Source organism: Mauremys reevesii, linkage group 25 (genome assembly GCF_016161935.1).
Source record: "Mauremys reevesii isolate NIE-2019 linkage group 25, ASM1616193v1, whole genome shotgun sequence".
In the NCBI taxonomy this organism is placed as follows: domain Eukaryota; kingdom Metazoa; phylum Chordata; order Testudines; family Geoemydidae; genus Mauremys; species Mauremys reevesii.
Window position 1 is genome coordinate 16,394,750 of NC_052647.1, and position 15,976 is coordinate 16,410,725.

General features: G+C 45.1%; 1 protein-coding gene across 2 annotated transcripts; it reads right to left on the reverse strand.

The window, feature by feature from the left end:
- Positions 1–1,410: 1,410 nt before the first annotated feature.
- On the reverse strand, positions 1,411–14,302 carry PTGES3 (prostaglandin E synthase 3). Of its 2 annotated transcripts, none has more exons than XM_039514314.1 (8): positions 14,040–14,302; positions 6,166–6,279; positions 5,934–6,003; positions 5,097–5,195; positions 4,662–4,751; positions 3,722–3,784; positions 3,208–3,232; positions 1,411–2,611 (listed from the first exon to the last, which is right to left on the reverse strand). In XM_039514314.1, exons 1-8 carry the CDS (start codon positions 14,285–14,287, stop codon positions 2,592–2,594), a joined length of 729 nt encoding a protein of 242 aa, XP_039370248.1. In that variant the 5' UTR covers positions 14,288–14,302; the 3' UTR covers positions 1,411–2,591. The 2 variants fall into 2 exon arrangements, with proteins under 2 accessions (XP_039370248.1, XP_039370249.1); XM_039514315.1 differs by having other exon boundaries at positions 13,929–14,054.
- Positions 14,303–15,976: the final 1,674 nt, after the last annotated feature.

A 15,976-nucleotide genomic window follows, 5' to 3' on the forward strand; every position in this document is an offset into this window, starting at 1 on the left:
GGCTCCTGTTCTGCAGAAGGTACCAGGTGAAGCCATAAGTGTCGAGCAATGTTCTTTGCTGTACCTATTGTCAGGTAGCAGCGGCTATCATCACTCCTACATCCACAGTTCTATTAATGGTCTCTTGTACCCAGCACAATCTTATTAACAAAGCAGAGGAGACTAGAATGATGCACACAGGGCTGTTCCAGCTTACATCTGACAGGCACAAGTGACTCCTTTAGAAAGGCTTACCGGCCCAGGAAATCTCCTTTCCTCTAAAGGGGAGCCTGGCCCACTCCTCTTCAGTCTTTTGGCAACTCACTGCTCCTCTCTTCAGATAGTGGCAAGGCGAAGGCCAGCACCAAGAGGGGTTAAATGAAGATCAAAAGGCAACAGAGGTGATCAATTTGTATCCATCTTCTCCCTTCTATGGCCTTCACTCTGCTAAAGGCATAGAGATTTGCAGAGTCACAAGAGCAGTTATAAATTGTAAACCCCCCACCCCCCCAAGATTCAAATGGTGCAGCCCTGCACAGTTTGAGGCAGGTGAGCAGCATACATACCTGCGCTGACTGAAGTTGCTGGGCATCTGCACCTTTAGCTCTGAATTGTTAGGCCATGCCTACATTATGCACTTACATGGGTATAACTGTGGTGCAGGGCTGTGAAAAATCCACACCCGGTGAGTGATGCGATTAGACTGACCTAACTCTGCTGTAGACAGCCCTATGTCAACGGAGGTGGATTAACCATGCGGATGGGAGACGCTGTCCCGACAATGTAGTAGCGTCTTCACTGAAGCACTAAAACTGCAGCGGCTCAGCTAGAGTGTAGACCAACCCATAATAATGATCCCGCTGGAAGGAGTCTTGTTTTGAGGAAAAGTACAAAGCAGGAGCCTCCTGCTGGGGAAAGGAGAAACTGCTCAGAAGACAAACGTGCTTTTTTGATTCTAACTAACTGAAAGACTTGTAGATTTAGCAATACCAGACTTTTCCCTAATTCCCACAGCTGGAGCTTGAGAAAGGCTAAATGTTTGCAGGCTTCAGTCTCTGCATGCAGGGACCAACTCATGGCAAGACTGTTCGGCAGAAGGAGCAATCTTCATAGAGACCCAACCCGTGTCAGGTGAGTCAATTGACGACTGTTCATAAATACACCAGAGACGTATTGAAAGACCACCAAGCTAGAGTTATGGAACACACATGAGCATGGCAACAAGGCTAGGGCAGGTACTACAGCCTGCACTAAAATACTGAAATACTACTTCAGAGCCTCTTTGCATCAGTAGCAGCACACTTCAGCTGTAACTGTGCAGAGCTTTCCACTTGGGAGTCCAGAGGCAGAACATAATGAAATCATGAACAAGTACACCCAGCAGTCTGACAAAGCCCAAGAGCCAGTTAAGGGAACTAAAAAGCTCAAAGATTTAGGAGGAGGACAAAACATTGTTTTATTTTAGTCAAATCACAACATTTTTTTTTAAACTGTTGTCAAAGTGTACCTACAATTTTCAATTACAGATCCACTTTTTTTTTTTTTTGAAGGTTTGCTGGGAACATTACAACTTGCCTCCTTCGAACAGCTGAAATAACCCCCCACTAGTATTCCAACTAAAAAAATCCATTCCAGCAAATAGTAAGAATACATGAAGTTACAGTCAACCAGACAGTTAAAAGGACAGCCATGGAGTCTTCAACAGTTTATTAGAAAGAATGTAGACATTTAAAAAAAAAATCCCCTCTGCTCTTAACACAGATTGAGGTTTTTCAGTCTTGTAATAAGCTGGTCAAAATAAATGAAACAAAAACCCAATAGTGTATTAACGTTTTGTCACTTGTTTCCATACCAACAGTGCAAATACAATTTGGTCTAAATGTACAGATTGACAAGCAACAATGTACAGCCAGCCACTTTCACCCCTCTGTACTAAGAGATGTAAAAGCTTGAGGGTCAAACAATACCAAATGTACAGGCTTCACCCATTTAAGTTAGGGGTTCACTAGTTTTAGCTAGGATACATCTGGAACACTAACTAGTGATTAAATACAACAAAGTGAAGCAATTTTTTTTTCCTTTTTATTAAAACATTAGTGGAATACACCTGAAGACACCGCAGAGGTATAGCATGTTACCAGTTTAATTTTGTAAGCCAATTAAAACATTGTTTCAGTCAGTTGAGTTCCAGGTATAAAAATCTGAAATTTTAAATGATCTGCAGTCCACACTGTGAGGGGAAAAATGCTAATTTACCATTTCCTGTAAATTGAGAATTTTCCCATTGCAATTATGTCTTATGAGGAGGCAAGGAGGCTCTAAGCCCTTTTTATTGCAACTTGTTTTGTAGCGATTACTTACACCTCAATTGTTTTTTGGAAGTCTGGGAAAAAAAACAAAAACAACTTTCCTGCATAACATTATTGCCTCATGTGGCTTAAGACTGCCCTGAACAATGGTACACACCAACCATCAGTGAAACCATTTAAAACAGATTGAACATGGGTTAAAGGATGCAGTATCTGCCTTTAGCACGATCAACTCAGGAATTCTTCGGTTATGAAATGTTGTGATGAAGTTCTTTCCCCAAACCCTGAAGACGACAGTTCTCCTTACTCCAGATCTGGCATTTCTGAGGATAGAGTTAGTGCGTTAGTGTTTGGGTTTTGTTTTGAACACAGATCACCTAGAACCCGTTGCACTAGGGGCTGTACAGACACGATCCCTGCACCAGTCTAAGGTGCATGCAGTGCAATTTTCTAAGAATGCTTTTGCTAGTTTGTCCACTGGTGCAAAGACAAGTTAGGTTCTCAAATATGTGCAGAACTTGAGAACGAGTCCTGGTAATCACCGCATGAAATACAAGACTTCAGTCAATTAGTATGTACACAGAACCATGTATGAGATGCAAATTAGTCTCTAGCCTCAACAATTGTTGTTGGGACTGCAGCAATCTGCAAAGTTCAAAAGTGACACTTGCAGCTCTTCGGAAAGTTTATGACTCTGCACTGGACAGTCCATTAGACCACACTGCCTCGACGACAGATGTAAGAGTTAGACCTGCACTGAGTGCACACTGCAGGCTAACTAGAACACAGTGACTTCTGGCAACATGCAACACAACACTTAGTGCTGGCAAGCTCTCCTCAAGACTGTCCTGCTTTGGGTAAAACAAAGCTTATGCAAGACTAGTGCTCAGAAACAAATCTGCATGCTAAAATAACTTACTTTCATCATCACTGTCCGGTGAATCCTGGAGAAAGAAGAAACAAGTTGGAAAATAAGTCAGGTAGGTCTTGAAGCTGCTCCTTCTGCCCTGAAACTAACCCAGTAAACACCACCACTAAACTTCAAAAGGGTGTCTTAAACATCCTCACTATGATCAGATTTATTGTGACGTCCTTCAGGAAGAACTCTATACCTATAGTGAACCTTACACGCTTCAAGGCAGAATTACCAAGAACCACAGCTGAAGGTTTGGCAAGGTTGGCTCAAGCACAACAGCAGCAGTGGTAAAGCCACTACCATTGAGTTCACTGCAGAGGACACAAAAGTAGGTTTTTCCAAATCTGATGTATTGTTAATGCACAAAGGAAATGAAGAGCAGGAGTCCAATATAGCCCCTGCTTCCAGTTAGTGAAGCTTCTAAGAATTCTGAAGTGGGGATACAAGTTGACCTGAGCAAACCTTGACATATCTGCTGAAAACTTAACCCTTTAAGAAATCCCCATAAACTACTTACATCATCTGCTCCATCTACTTCTGGCAAATCTACATCTTCATCTCCGCCCATGTTGTTCATCATCTGTTATAAAGGGAACTAGTGTTAAATTAGAGACTTTGCCTCAATCTCTCTATAAAACCCAAGGAATACTGCATTCCAAGTCTCAAAACAGTCCCAATGATCAGAGCCCTGTTCCACTTGATCATTCTCCATTGTGCTTTCTGTAAGCCCTTATACACACATGCAGCAGTTACTGCATCTTCATTAAGAATATTTTGTGGGAAGAGCCCAAGGAAGAATGCAGAGTAGCGAGATTAGTATAATCTCAACACGCAAAGTATTGTTTTTAAATTAACTGCATCTCAATCTGATGGAAAGTCAAATTAATGCATTAGCTGCCCTCTACCTCTGGAGAGCCACGTTAAGAATAGGTTTGGTCACAAGCACAAATAAAGCTGGTAATCTCAGAGTCCACAGCACCCCCCACCCCTATTGCACAGCTCAGAACTGGCAGTCTCTGCTCTGGAGAAGACATGCCTTCTAACACAACCTATGTGCACTTTCTCCACTGCATCGGAGTGCTGTGCAGGCCTCCCTTTGCAGTAAGCCCAGTTCTTCAAAGTGCAATTAGAGATCATCATAAGGAAAGGTTCAACATACAGCAGCCAATGAAGCGGGGTTTTTTTATATATAGACTATGATCAACTATATATATTATGTATGAAGTTGCTACAATTCTAAAATTGTTTTGCTCTAGTTGGAACCTGCCAAGTTACCCATTTGGTGCTGGCAACAGCTGGAGTTGAATGTGTAATGATTTCCCATTGGTATTGATGGCCAAGGAGCCACTTGGTCTGTTAAGACAACTGAAGAGGTCTGATTGCCTAGCTACCAGCTATTGCTTGCAAGCAAAACCCCAAAATGGAACCCAGGCTTCTGGGTTCTCCTCTTCCCTCACCTCAGAGAAGCGATCAAAATTGGACAGGTCTTCATCTGAATCATCTTCCCAGTCTTTCCAGTTGTTGAAATCCACACTGAGCCAGTTGAGCTACACAGCAATACAAAGAGTTATCTCCTTGAGGGACGAATATTTGTTCTAGGGTTGTGTTGGGGGGTAGAGGAAATAAATAGGAAAAGTTTTCCCTCATATTAGGAAAATGTAGGCAGGTTCTGCGAGAGCTCCCATTTTGTTTGGAGAGGGGCTGAATGACCTGGTAGGTACTACAAAGCACACAGTAAATGCTTGATCTGTTCATCATCTGGCATGACATATGGACGTTCCATAATTTGAATGGAGCTACCACTGCTTCCATAAGTATGACAGGGGGGAAAAAACCAAACAGCACCCCCCCCCCCCACACACACACACACCCCCCACAGAATGGAAGCGTACCTTTGCCTTCTCTTTTGTTAACCTTGGCCATGACTGGCCAGATTCTCCTTTTCTTAAACAACACAAGATAGATCTGTCTGTTCTTTTATGCTTGGATTCCTGGAATGAAAGAATTGTCCTATTAACATGGTAGTGTCAGAAGATAGGAGCAACTTCAGTAAAATTTATACACCTGCAGTCACCCACCCATCTGAGAGGTCACTCAGTTATGCTTGAGAGGATGAATAAAGTATATACAATAGCTGCCTCCTGTCATGTGGCATGAATACTCCTTACAATGAATACTTGAATAGATCACCAATGTCTACAGAAGTGTCTATGGAACGTTGCACTGTGATCTAGTATGTACCAAAATAATCCCCCCCAAATTTTGGACTAGCCACAGCATTCAAACTGGGGAAGGGACTGCAAAAAGTCATTATCCATCCAAGACTGAAACCCCACACTCCTGCACAGCAACATTTTACAAGCTAGTAAAAATACCTGCTCTAACAGGCGGCAATGATGCTGATTGTGTGTGTGTGTGTGTTTGGTCCATTGAGAAAGACGGACAAGGATAAAGCGAGGAGTGCTAAAAATAGGGCGTGCAAGAACAGTGGTGAGAAGCACACAGAAGTGCAATGAGTAAGTACTCAGGAGCAGACTTTGACATGCCACTCTTCAAGTAGCAAAGAGGAAGGACCAGAGATCCCTTTCTCAGACAAAATTTCTTTAAGTACATTAAGTTACTAACGGGGCTCATTACCCACAGTATCCAAGTACCTCACATGTTTAGAGTCCCTTTTTCTTGTATAATTATTAAAAGGTAGAGAGGATAAAAGTTGAGAAAATACTTACATTTGGATCAATATAATTAAAAAGATCGATTTCATTTAAATGTTTAAAGTTATCACTTCCACCAAGACAACTGTAAGAGAAAAGAATTAAGCTAGTTATATAGCTGGACTGAAAAGTCTCAAAGCAAAGATAGTTGCAATAAAGGTACATGCTATTTAGTTAGAAAAAGGGTCAGGTCAGCATTTAGATACTGAAATTTCTCTTCCACTTGACAATGGTCTTAGTTATTTACCTGAATGTAAGTTTGGATTTTTCAAAATTTACATTAACATCTTTACTGTCTTCAACGCAAAATTCAATAAAGACGTAGTCCCTTCGGTCATACCACTTTGCAGAAGCAGGCTGCCTAGAAACAGACCATTTAAGAGAATTAGATCAAAACTGAAAACTTGTGCCATTTAATTAAGTCTCAATGTTAAAAAGAAATTATTTCTTAATTTTAAGATAGAGAGTACCAAAGCTCAGCTGTCCTAGTCTGCTAGTAGATTCAAGGGTGGACATTGCCACTGTATGCACACTTCCCCCTTCCAAACAGCTTTAATAGTATCTGTCTAGTTTTCACTGCAATAAAGGCAACTTTCATCAGGAAGGGAAAGTCGTCTTTGCAGTTATGAGATGAACTGCAATAAGAAGCTTAGTACAATACAAGTAGAAGCCCAAATGGGGCTTAGGTTGAAGAGTAGATAGAGACTGAAGAGAGAATAGAAAATTACTCAGTGTATAATCCCCAAAAGCATTGCGAAGTGGTAACACTCCTTGAATGCTTAAAGGTTATCACAGATAATGAAATGGAATGGAGAGATCATACACTTAAGGCAATCAGAGCCCTCTTGGCTGATATGCTACTCCAGTACCTTTGAGTTCTTGTTAATGCCAGAGGTTCCTATTTAGCCAGACTGAATATATACCAGTTTTGAAGCAAGTTCTCTAGTTAAAAACTGTATGAAATAGAACAGTAATCAGAAAACTCAAGTTCATGAAGATGAACAGGTAAGAAAGAGTAAGCCCAGTTAAATTTGCATGTGAATGCCATTAGAAATTGCCAGCAAGTGAACAGGTTCATAAACAGTATCTAGACAGACAGTTTAAAGGAGAGTCGTCTTTCAGACTTAGCAATGAGGAAACAGAAAAAATCTCATTGCTATTTAAAGGTGCTGAGATTTATTAGGAGTTAGACATACACTTCACTTTATTTATAAAACCGCTCCTATAAAAGCTGCTATCCCTCAGCTCCAAACTACCGTATTCTAAAAGTCGAGCGTGGGCAGGAGCCATGTAATTACCAAAAGTTAAACTAAGTAAAATACAATGGGGGGCATCCATGACAAGTCTCTAGGAATTGTATCATTTTGAGCTGACCATGTCAGATCTCAGCCTAAGTAGGATACAGACTTGCTCAGTTCTCTATGGAGGCTCCATAGAACACAGGTGCAACAGGATATGCGCTTGACAATTCAGTAGGTGGTAAACTAATGCCCCAGGACAGTACAAAACAGATCTACTGCTTTTTGTAAAGCTGAAGCCCTGACCACATAAAGGTCCATCAAGATCTTGAATCACTAGTGGTACAAACAGCAGTATCAGTGTCCTGGACAAATTCTGACCTGGGTAATTTGATTCTTTCTCCTTATTTCTCTCAGTAGCTTCATTTCCCCTGCTCTAGAGTACTCAATGCTTTTGGTGCAGAATGGAAACCCCACTGCATCCCATAGGTGGCTGTATTCAGGTGCCCAGGAAGCGAAGCTTGTAAAACACAGCATTCTTTCAGGGTGACAGACTTTATACAAATCAATTTATTAGCTTTGCTGTCAAGGTTTTAAAGTCCCTAAAAGTTCAGTTGCCTATCCTATAGATTTGCAACATCAGCTCCAAACTGATTCCTTGTATGTGTCTAGTGTTGGGGGAACAAACAAGGCTTGAAAATTGCCTGATACTGAAGTTATCGCTAGTTGGTTTTATATTAAGCAGGAAGTGGGTAGATTTGATCTCAGTACCTTTAAAAAAATTGAGTGAGTATGATTTAATGGCACTTGTTGGTTCCACCCGCACTGCAAGTTCAATGATGTTACAAGAGAGACAGGTTGTTTTGCAGTATGATGTGGTTGTTCCCATCTGAATCCTAGGCCTTAGCCAAGTGTTAGCCATGCCTAAGTCCTGGTTACACTGCCAAATAGAACCACACTAACTGAAGGGGGGGAGAGGGGAAGAAGAGGGAGAATGGGACAAACAGCCACTTGTGACCTAGTGAGTAACTAAAGACAACCACACAAGCACGCACCTTCCACATGTGTCAGTATCACAGAACTAGAGTGGAAATCTCATCTTCCCCACAACTTGCTAACACTACAAGCATGCACAAGTAAAAGTCCCGTTTCTACCAGAAGTAGGACAGTGTTAAGTGTCGGCGTACTCATCTGACAGGTACAGCTAACATGGTTCAGTATGCCCAGTTGCATTCTTCCCAGCAAAACTGTTGACAGATCAGTAGAGCTGACACGCAAGCCAGGCTGGATAACTGAATTTCTGCATTCTGGAGGAAAGACTAGTCACCCCACTTTGCATAAGCTGCTGTTGCCACAAACATAAGGTGCAATGGATTTTGGGATACCTTCCTCCAGAGACCTGGGAGGTAGGACAGTAGTAACCCATTTATAATGTTAAGGGCAGATCTCAGATACAGAGAACCACAATGACGGAACGCAAATACAGCCCTGCTCATGAGTTCAGTACATTGTTCCAATGTCAAACATTTAAAGAAGTGGTCTCAAGGTTTTTATTCTTTAACATAAAATTCTGACTACCTCAATATACTGGCTAAAAATTATTAATACTACACAAGTCTAGAGCATTCAACTGCATCTGAAAGAATTGGTATTTACACTTTGTATGTACAACACATGTAAAGAGCCATGAATGTGTGGGACACTAGCTTTTTCCTGCCATTACATGGAGGGATTGATAATAAGATGCTCTGCAGTCCAACTCTCCATGTTAAAGCATTGCAATAACCTGCCAAAAAGGGAACCTTAATACAAGGAAAAGTACTCAGACTATTTCAACAGACCACTGCTACACTTTTGAAAGGTAAAGCTTCTGAGAAATTCTGACTCAAACTCTCAATTGACTGAGTCAAGCATGAAGTATTCTGCAATATTTGACACAAAACCAATAGCCAAGCACATTTACACGCACCATTACATGTTTAGCAAGGGATTTTCTCCATCCATCTTATAATGCAAGGTTCAGTAGGTTCTGTAAGTTTATTTTATGAACAGAATTTTCAGGGTTAGGGTCAGATGGTTGTCCCAGCACACTAAAGGCAGTGTTTCGGTGTTTAATTTCACTCTTGCCAGAAAGAGTAAAGAGCTGTTCTGCACATATAGCTCTAGTATGCTTCTGTCCAGTTACTGCAGTGGAGTCTACCTAAAACTATTCAAGTGCTACTCTGATTATACTAGAAACCAAGGATAAGAAGCTTGAAGGAAAGAAAAGATGTTTGTAAAAGGGAAACCATTTATTTTATTTTTGTTGAACTTTTAGCTTGTGATGTCTTACTTCGGAGGTTAAATCTGAAAACACAGTATAAAGTTTCGTTTGAGAGTATTCCAGTAGCACAATGATTTTACGTTGCTAAGTGAGTGGACTTATTTTAGTGGACATGGTTTTAATCAAGGTTCCCTCAACCACAAACAGTGGTCTTCAAATGTGCAAAAATAATCCATTCCTGGATGGGTTGTTTGAATTCAAGCAAACCACTCCAAGCCATTGGGTGAAAGACTAACTTCCTTCTAGTGACACATTTGAGGAATAGTACGTAAGGCAAGAAGTTTCCTTTCATATTTGCGCGGACCCGTGCTGGCTAACTTTAGTAAGAAGAGTGGTTATTCCCCTAGTTCAATATTTGTAATTCCTTATTTGACTAAAGCTTCGCTCTGCGAAGACTTAAAGGCATGTAGTGAAAAAAAGGACAAGGGCAAGTGTGCTCCGCTTTTATTTGCCTAGCCCGGGCATCAGACTTGCTGCCTTGGGATGCTATGTACGCTAGTCATCTCCCATACTGCTGGGAGAGAATATGAAAATCCAACTCCATGGAACTTGAAACATCAGTTATCACCCATTATTGTTACATCATCAAGAAAAGGGACAGTGATCTCTCTTCTAACGCAAGAGTTTTGCTGAACACTATTAACATTTAGCAAGCATTTTCAGTGCCAGCAGCCTCCTAAGAGTTGTATGCATATGTAACAGCTACACATCCAAAAAACACAAGCCATGCCCTCAGCATCTTTGCCAAGATTAACTGGGTCTTACAGGAATAAGGTACTGCACCACTATACAGTATTTCCTAAGAGTCTGTTTAAAAGATTAGCCCTAGAATTAAATGGGGGTTCCCTTCCCAATTATTTAAGCCATGTGAAAAGGAGGTGATAGTAGCAAGAGGAAATATACTAGGTATCTTGTTTTAGATTTACATACTCTCTTCTTCCCCCAAAAAAGGCTTGCTGCAATCAGGTTAAACTGCTCTGGAAGTCTGATCAGCAGATAGCCTAATTTTTGAAAACTTGATCTGGATGGCTAAGTTTGATGGCAACCTTAATTTAGGCTCCCACATGATGTGCCAGGAATCAGAATTTCATAATGCAAACAGTAATGCAAGATGCACCAGCACTACTAGCAGGAATTTCAGATGAGGTAGTACTGTGTCTCTATTTTAAGATTCCTGGAAGAAGAGGACCTACAGCATCAATAAAGTCTGCATGTTGACTAAATTCTTTATGGAGCACTTGTGCGGCAAGATCACTCCACCCCATACAACCATTATGCAGCACTACCATGACATTTCTCCACTACTAGTCAGACAATATAGTCAGGATTTTCCAAAGCACCAGTTGCATGCATTATCATGAAAGCCTACCATTTTCCTCTCTTCTCTCAGTGTAACCAAGTCCATCTCACAAGAACAACATTTCATCCATGAGGGCTGAAAAAGTTCATTTAATATTGCTTCTAGTTTGTCAAGAGGTCACTTGAGCTCCAAGGAATGAGGCAGAGTTCTATCACATCAACTTCTCGTTAAGTCCTAAATGCACAATTAGGTTTGTCCAATATTTTAAACAATTTATACCATGACACACGACTGCCACGTACCCAGAAAGTAAGCAGTATCTTTAGCAGAGTTAAGTGTTCGCTGGCTCCTTACAATAAGCATTCTTCTCCATAGGAGTTATCTGTATTTCACATTCTGGTGCTCTTTGCCACCAGATGAAACACACACAAGGAAACAAGTTTCATTTACTTAAGAATTATGACCATAGTGCATTAGATTAGAGGCAGTCACTTCTGGTTGCCATTGTTCTCAAATAATGAAAGACCACCTCAGAAGTATGGGTAAATTGATGTGTTTAACCTAAGCGACTAGCACATCACACTGTGCTATGTCTCATCTTGCATCTTAATTCCTACTTCAGTGACTTCTTCCCTAGTTTCCATCTGATGGGAATCCTGCCAAGTTAGCCATACTTGTCTGCCACTTCCACATTGCATTAATGCAGTGTGTTCTACATCAGACTACACAGGAAACCACCTGGAAGCTACAGCTGGTGCAGAATACAGTAACTCCTCAGCTTAGCAAAGTTAATTGTATCGACTATATTACGTCAATGCTCCAAAGCAGCACTGGTATCCTGCAGCACTTGCAGTTCAAGGGGTTGCTAGTGATTTGGATGTGCTAAAATAAATGGGGGTCCTAGCCACCAAGACACAATCTTTTCCCATATATCACCACAATTCAAATCAACCCTCAGGCTATCTTGTTCTTTCCCTGGTATTGAATGTCATGGGAGGTCTAGGTTTCAGCGAAGGGATCTCTACCATGTAATTCTCCCCCAACGAGGCCCGAGTTGGTACACTTTATTGACATGCTGAAAAGTTCGTTTGGTGAGCAAAGAATTTACCTGAGGGTCTGACAGTAGCGAAGAGTATTTTGGTCCATTGGTGAGTGTGGGATTTAGTTTTAGGTAATGAAACTAGCTTTTATTACAAGTTATTTTACATGTGTACCCAGAAACAAGGCAATAAGCATATTTAAAATATATTAAAATAGTTATGAGGATGCCTGTATTTGTGTTCTAGAGATTCATCATCTGGTCTGGTACCATGATGTAGACCTGCAAAACTAAGCAATTCTATGCTGCAATTGCCACAACCAGAAGTCAACTCAGGAAGTTTTTGAGTAACACAGTAGTTGAGAATCTCAGTTATTTTAGGATATGCACACACCTAATATTTTACATTGCTTTGGAATGTAAATGCCTGTACCACTTTACAAATGTTTGGGCTCAACACCCTCTCAAGTCTTCATTTTACAGACAGAAAGAAATATGGCCATATAGGTGAAGTGGCTTGTTCAAGGTCACAAAGCAGGTCAGAAATCAAGCCGCAGAGAAATTCAGAGTCCTATCTCCCAATTCCCCAGGCCATTACTAGTTCATGGTCTGCAGAGTAAGTTTCTTGTTTCAGTTTCTGTCACATTTTGCTGGTTGAGAAGTGTGGCTTATAAGAAGATTAACACACTAAAGAACTTAAACAGCCAACACCAGTTAATATAGTGGCTTGCATTTGTTTCTCTTAATCTGTAAGGAAGAGAAAGGAATGAAACTGCTGTCCTGTGTCCCATTTATACTTAGTTTTGGACATTACTGAGGGCTGCTGCTCCAGAAATACAAGGTAAATGGCCAATCCCTCAAACAGGGAAGCTGTTAGATAGCACAGAGGCTGATCGTTCCCTGAATTCTTAAGGGGAGGGGGGCAGTTACATATTGACTGACAACCTCAGGTGCTCCCAGGCGAGACAGGAAACCTGGGAACCCTGACAACACCTCACCTTAATAAAAACAAAGGCTGCTAGTTACATCCATCCCCTCTGGCTCTACTACTCATCCCCTGGCTGCAGGGACCCAGTGTGCCTGCGTCAATCTCCTCCCACCCACCCCCAATTACCCTCTCCCATCCACAGACAGGTGACCCCATCTAAGGGCTGAGCTGCTCAGCCCTGCACCCCCACCGCCCCCTCCAAAATCCCGGAGTCGTCCTCCCCCCAACCCACATGCCCCTCCAAAATCCCTGCACCCTCCTCCCCCGAGCCCCCCAAAAGCCCTGTGCCCCCCCCCCCCGGCCAAACGCCCTCTGCCCCAGCCCACGTGCCCCCCTCCAAAAGCCCTGCACGCTCCTCCTCCGCCCGCAAAGCCCTGGGCCCTCCTCCCCCCGCAGCCCACGTGTCCCCCCAAAAGCCCCGCGCCCTCCTCCCCCTCCGGCCCACGTGCCCCCAAAGCCCTGCACCCTCCCCCTCCGGCCCACGTGCCCCCAAAAGCCCTGCGCCCTCCTCCCCCTCCGGCCCACGTGCCCCCCCCAAAATCCCTGCGCCCTCCTCCCCTCCGGCCCACGTGCCCCCAAAGCCCTGCGCCCTCCTCCCCCGGCCCACGTGCCCCCAAAAGCCCTGCAACCTCCTCCCCCGGCCCACGTGCCCCCCAAAGCCCTGCAACCTCCTCCCGTCCGGCCCACGTGCCCCCGACAACCCTGGGCCTCATAAAAATCACTGCACCCTCCTCCCCAGCCCACGTGCCCCCAAAGCCCTGCGGCCTCCTCCCGTCCGGCCCACGTGCCCCCGACAACCCTGGGCCTCATAAAAATCACTGCACCCTCCTCCCCAGCCCACGTGCCCCCAAAATCCCTGCACCCTCCTCCCCGGCCCACGTGCCCCCAAAAATCCCTGCACCCTCCTCCCCGGCCCACGTGCCCCAAAAATCCCTGCACCCTCCTCCCCGGCCCACGTGCCCCCAAAAATCCCTGCACCCTCCTCCCCGGCCCACGTGCCCCCCCCCGAAATCCCTGCACCCTCCTCCCCCCGGCCCACGTGCCCCCCCCGAAAGCCCTGCCCCCGCCACCCCAACCCCTCCCCAACGCGCCCCCCCAAGTGCCGCGAGACGCCGCCGTCACCAGGGCCGCGGCCTTGCCGGGCCCCTCCCCGCGGCGGGGGGAGGGGGAGTAGCTCCCTCCCCCGGCTCCACAGGCCGCCCCGCCCCGGCCCTCATCCCCGTCCCCCCTCACATGGCGAACGGCGGCAGGGGCGGCTCCGGGTCAGGCAGGTCCCCGGCTCGGGGCTCTCTGGCGCGGGCGGGGAGCGGCGAGAGGGACCGGGTCGGACCAGCGTGAGGCGGCGGCGGCGGCTCCTCCTCAGGGCTCGGCCTAGCACCCACAATGCACCGCGCGCTCGGGCAACGGCGGCTGTTCCAGGCGCTGGTGACGCAGCAAAATACCCCGCGCTCCCGCCTCTCGCCGCACTCCCCGCGGCGCATGCGCGCGCCCGCTCCCTCAGCGCGCTTTGCACCCAGGTGGGCCCTACCGGACGCAGAGCGCATGCGCCCCCTACCGCCTCGCGGCTCTCGGCCTTCCACGCGCGCGCGCCCAGGGCAGGCTCGTCCGGAATGCGCACGCGCGTCTCCCATCTTCTCAGCGCGCAGGCTCCCGCTCGAGTCTCCTAACTTGCCCCCGTCCCACGCGCGGCGCATGCGCCCATGCCGCCCGCTGTTGCTGCAGGGTGTTGGCCCAGCTCCCCGGCCCAGGGTTGCCATGGAAACGAGAGTGGAGGCTGCTGGGTCATGTAGTTTTCTTGGGCCCTGTTGGTGCCCTGCGGAAGGGGAGTGTCTCTAGCAGGGGGAGGTGGGGCGATTGGGCACTGGGGCCACAGGAGCTGGAACCCCCCCCTCCCGCCCCCCAGCTGCTGGCTGCAGTGCTGCTCTAGGGCCAGGGTGGAGGGCACGCCCCTCTTCCTTTCCAAGTGCTTTGAGATCCACAGGCGAAGAGCAGGGACCTGCCCACTCCTCGGCTCCCCAGACCCATTCCCAGCCCAGCCCGGCGCCTGTCAGAGGCCACTGGCGCAGGGCAGCCCTGCAAGGCCTTGCCAGCTCTGCAGAGAGCAGGGGTTGTGCTGGATGCCAAAAATAAAGAGAAAGACCCAGTCTTGCCACAGGGCTAGAGAATGATTCATGTTAAAAGCAAAAACCTCATTATAAAGTAAGGAGCAAAGCCCCCGCGCATGAAGGAAATAGCCATGCACCTTTTGCTCCGTATTTACGAGGGCTCCTCCTCCCCAGCCTGGCTTTTTGGAGCATTATAAAATAGGCTCGGAAGGGTTTGAGTTTTATCGGTAAATGTCTGTAAACGTCTATTTCACCAGACGTCAGAGAGGTAGCCGTGTTAGTCTGGTTCTGTAAAAGCAGCAAAGAATCCTGTGGCACCTTATAGGATTCTGTTAGTCTATAAGGTGCCACAGGATTCTTTGCTGCTATTTCACCAGACACACACAACCCTATGAAAAAATATAATACTAAACTGAAATGTTAAAAATGCTGCTTGAGAACTTTCATTACTATTATATCCTGCCCGCCACCCGCTATAGATTCCCACAACTGTGAAAATGTAAATAGAGCAAACATTTTAAAATGTTTTTGAAGATGGATATCCATCAAAATTATGAAAAAAAAATCCACCATGCCTAATTATAAGCTCACCTGAGTTGCCTGGGAGATAGCAAGCAGGCATCCACATTGCAGCAGGGGGGATTCTTTAGAAAGTCTTAACATCCCCATCGACAACAAAGAGAGACATTCCCTTATTCCAAACCAGTGAGAGATGCTGAGTTCATTAGCCTTTCCATTGGATAAAGCTGCATTTTCAAAACACGGCAACATCCAGGCAGCGAAGCAATTGTCTAGCTAATATGCTGCCATTCTATCAGATAACCAGTCAAATCAATAATTAAGCCCTATCGATGCACCTGCAGGCTCAAAGCAACATCTGGGAGATTAGAATAGTTTATGAAAATCAGCTCTACCACCCCACACCAAATGCAACTCTGGAAGAGATCCTGTCAGGTTTGACTCCTTCTATTCTCACCTACCAGCCTCTGAATGCAGCCTACTGGAGTCCTAGGCTACTTTCAAATCCTATCACTTCTCTTTGAGCGCTAGTCTTAATTAAATATA

Excerpts from the sequence above, each read along its gene's own strand:
- PTGES3 (XM_039514314.1), bottom strand. The coding sequence starts at position 14,287 with ATGCGCCGCGGGGAGTGCGGCGAGAGGCGGGAGCGCGGGGTATTTTGC. Across the intron at positions 4,752-5,096 it reads TAACAAAAGAGAAGGCAAAG|CTCAACTGGCTCAGTGTGGA; the intron begins GTACGCTTCCAT and ends ATTGCTGTGTAG. Across the intron at positions 3,785-4,661 it reads ATTTTGATCGCTTCTCTGAG|ATGATGAACAACATGGGCGG; the intron begins GTGAGGGAAGAG and ends CCTTTATAACAG.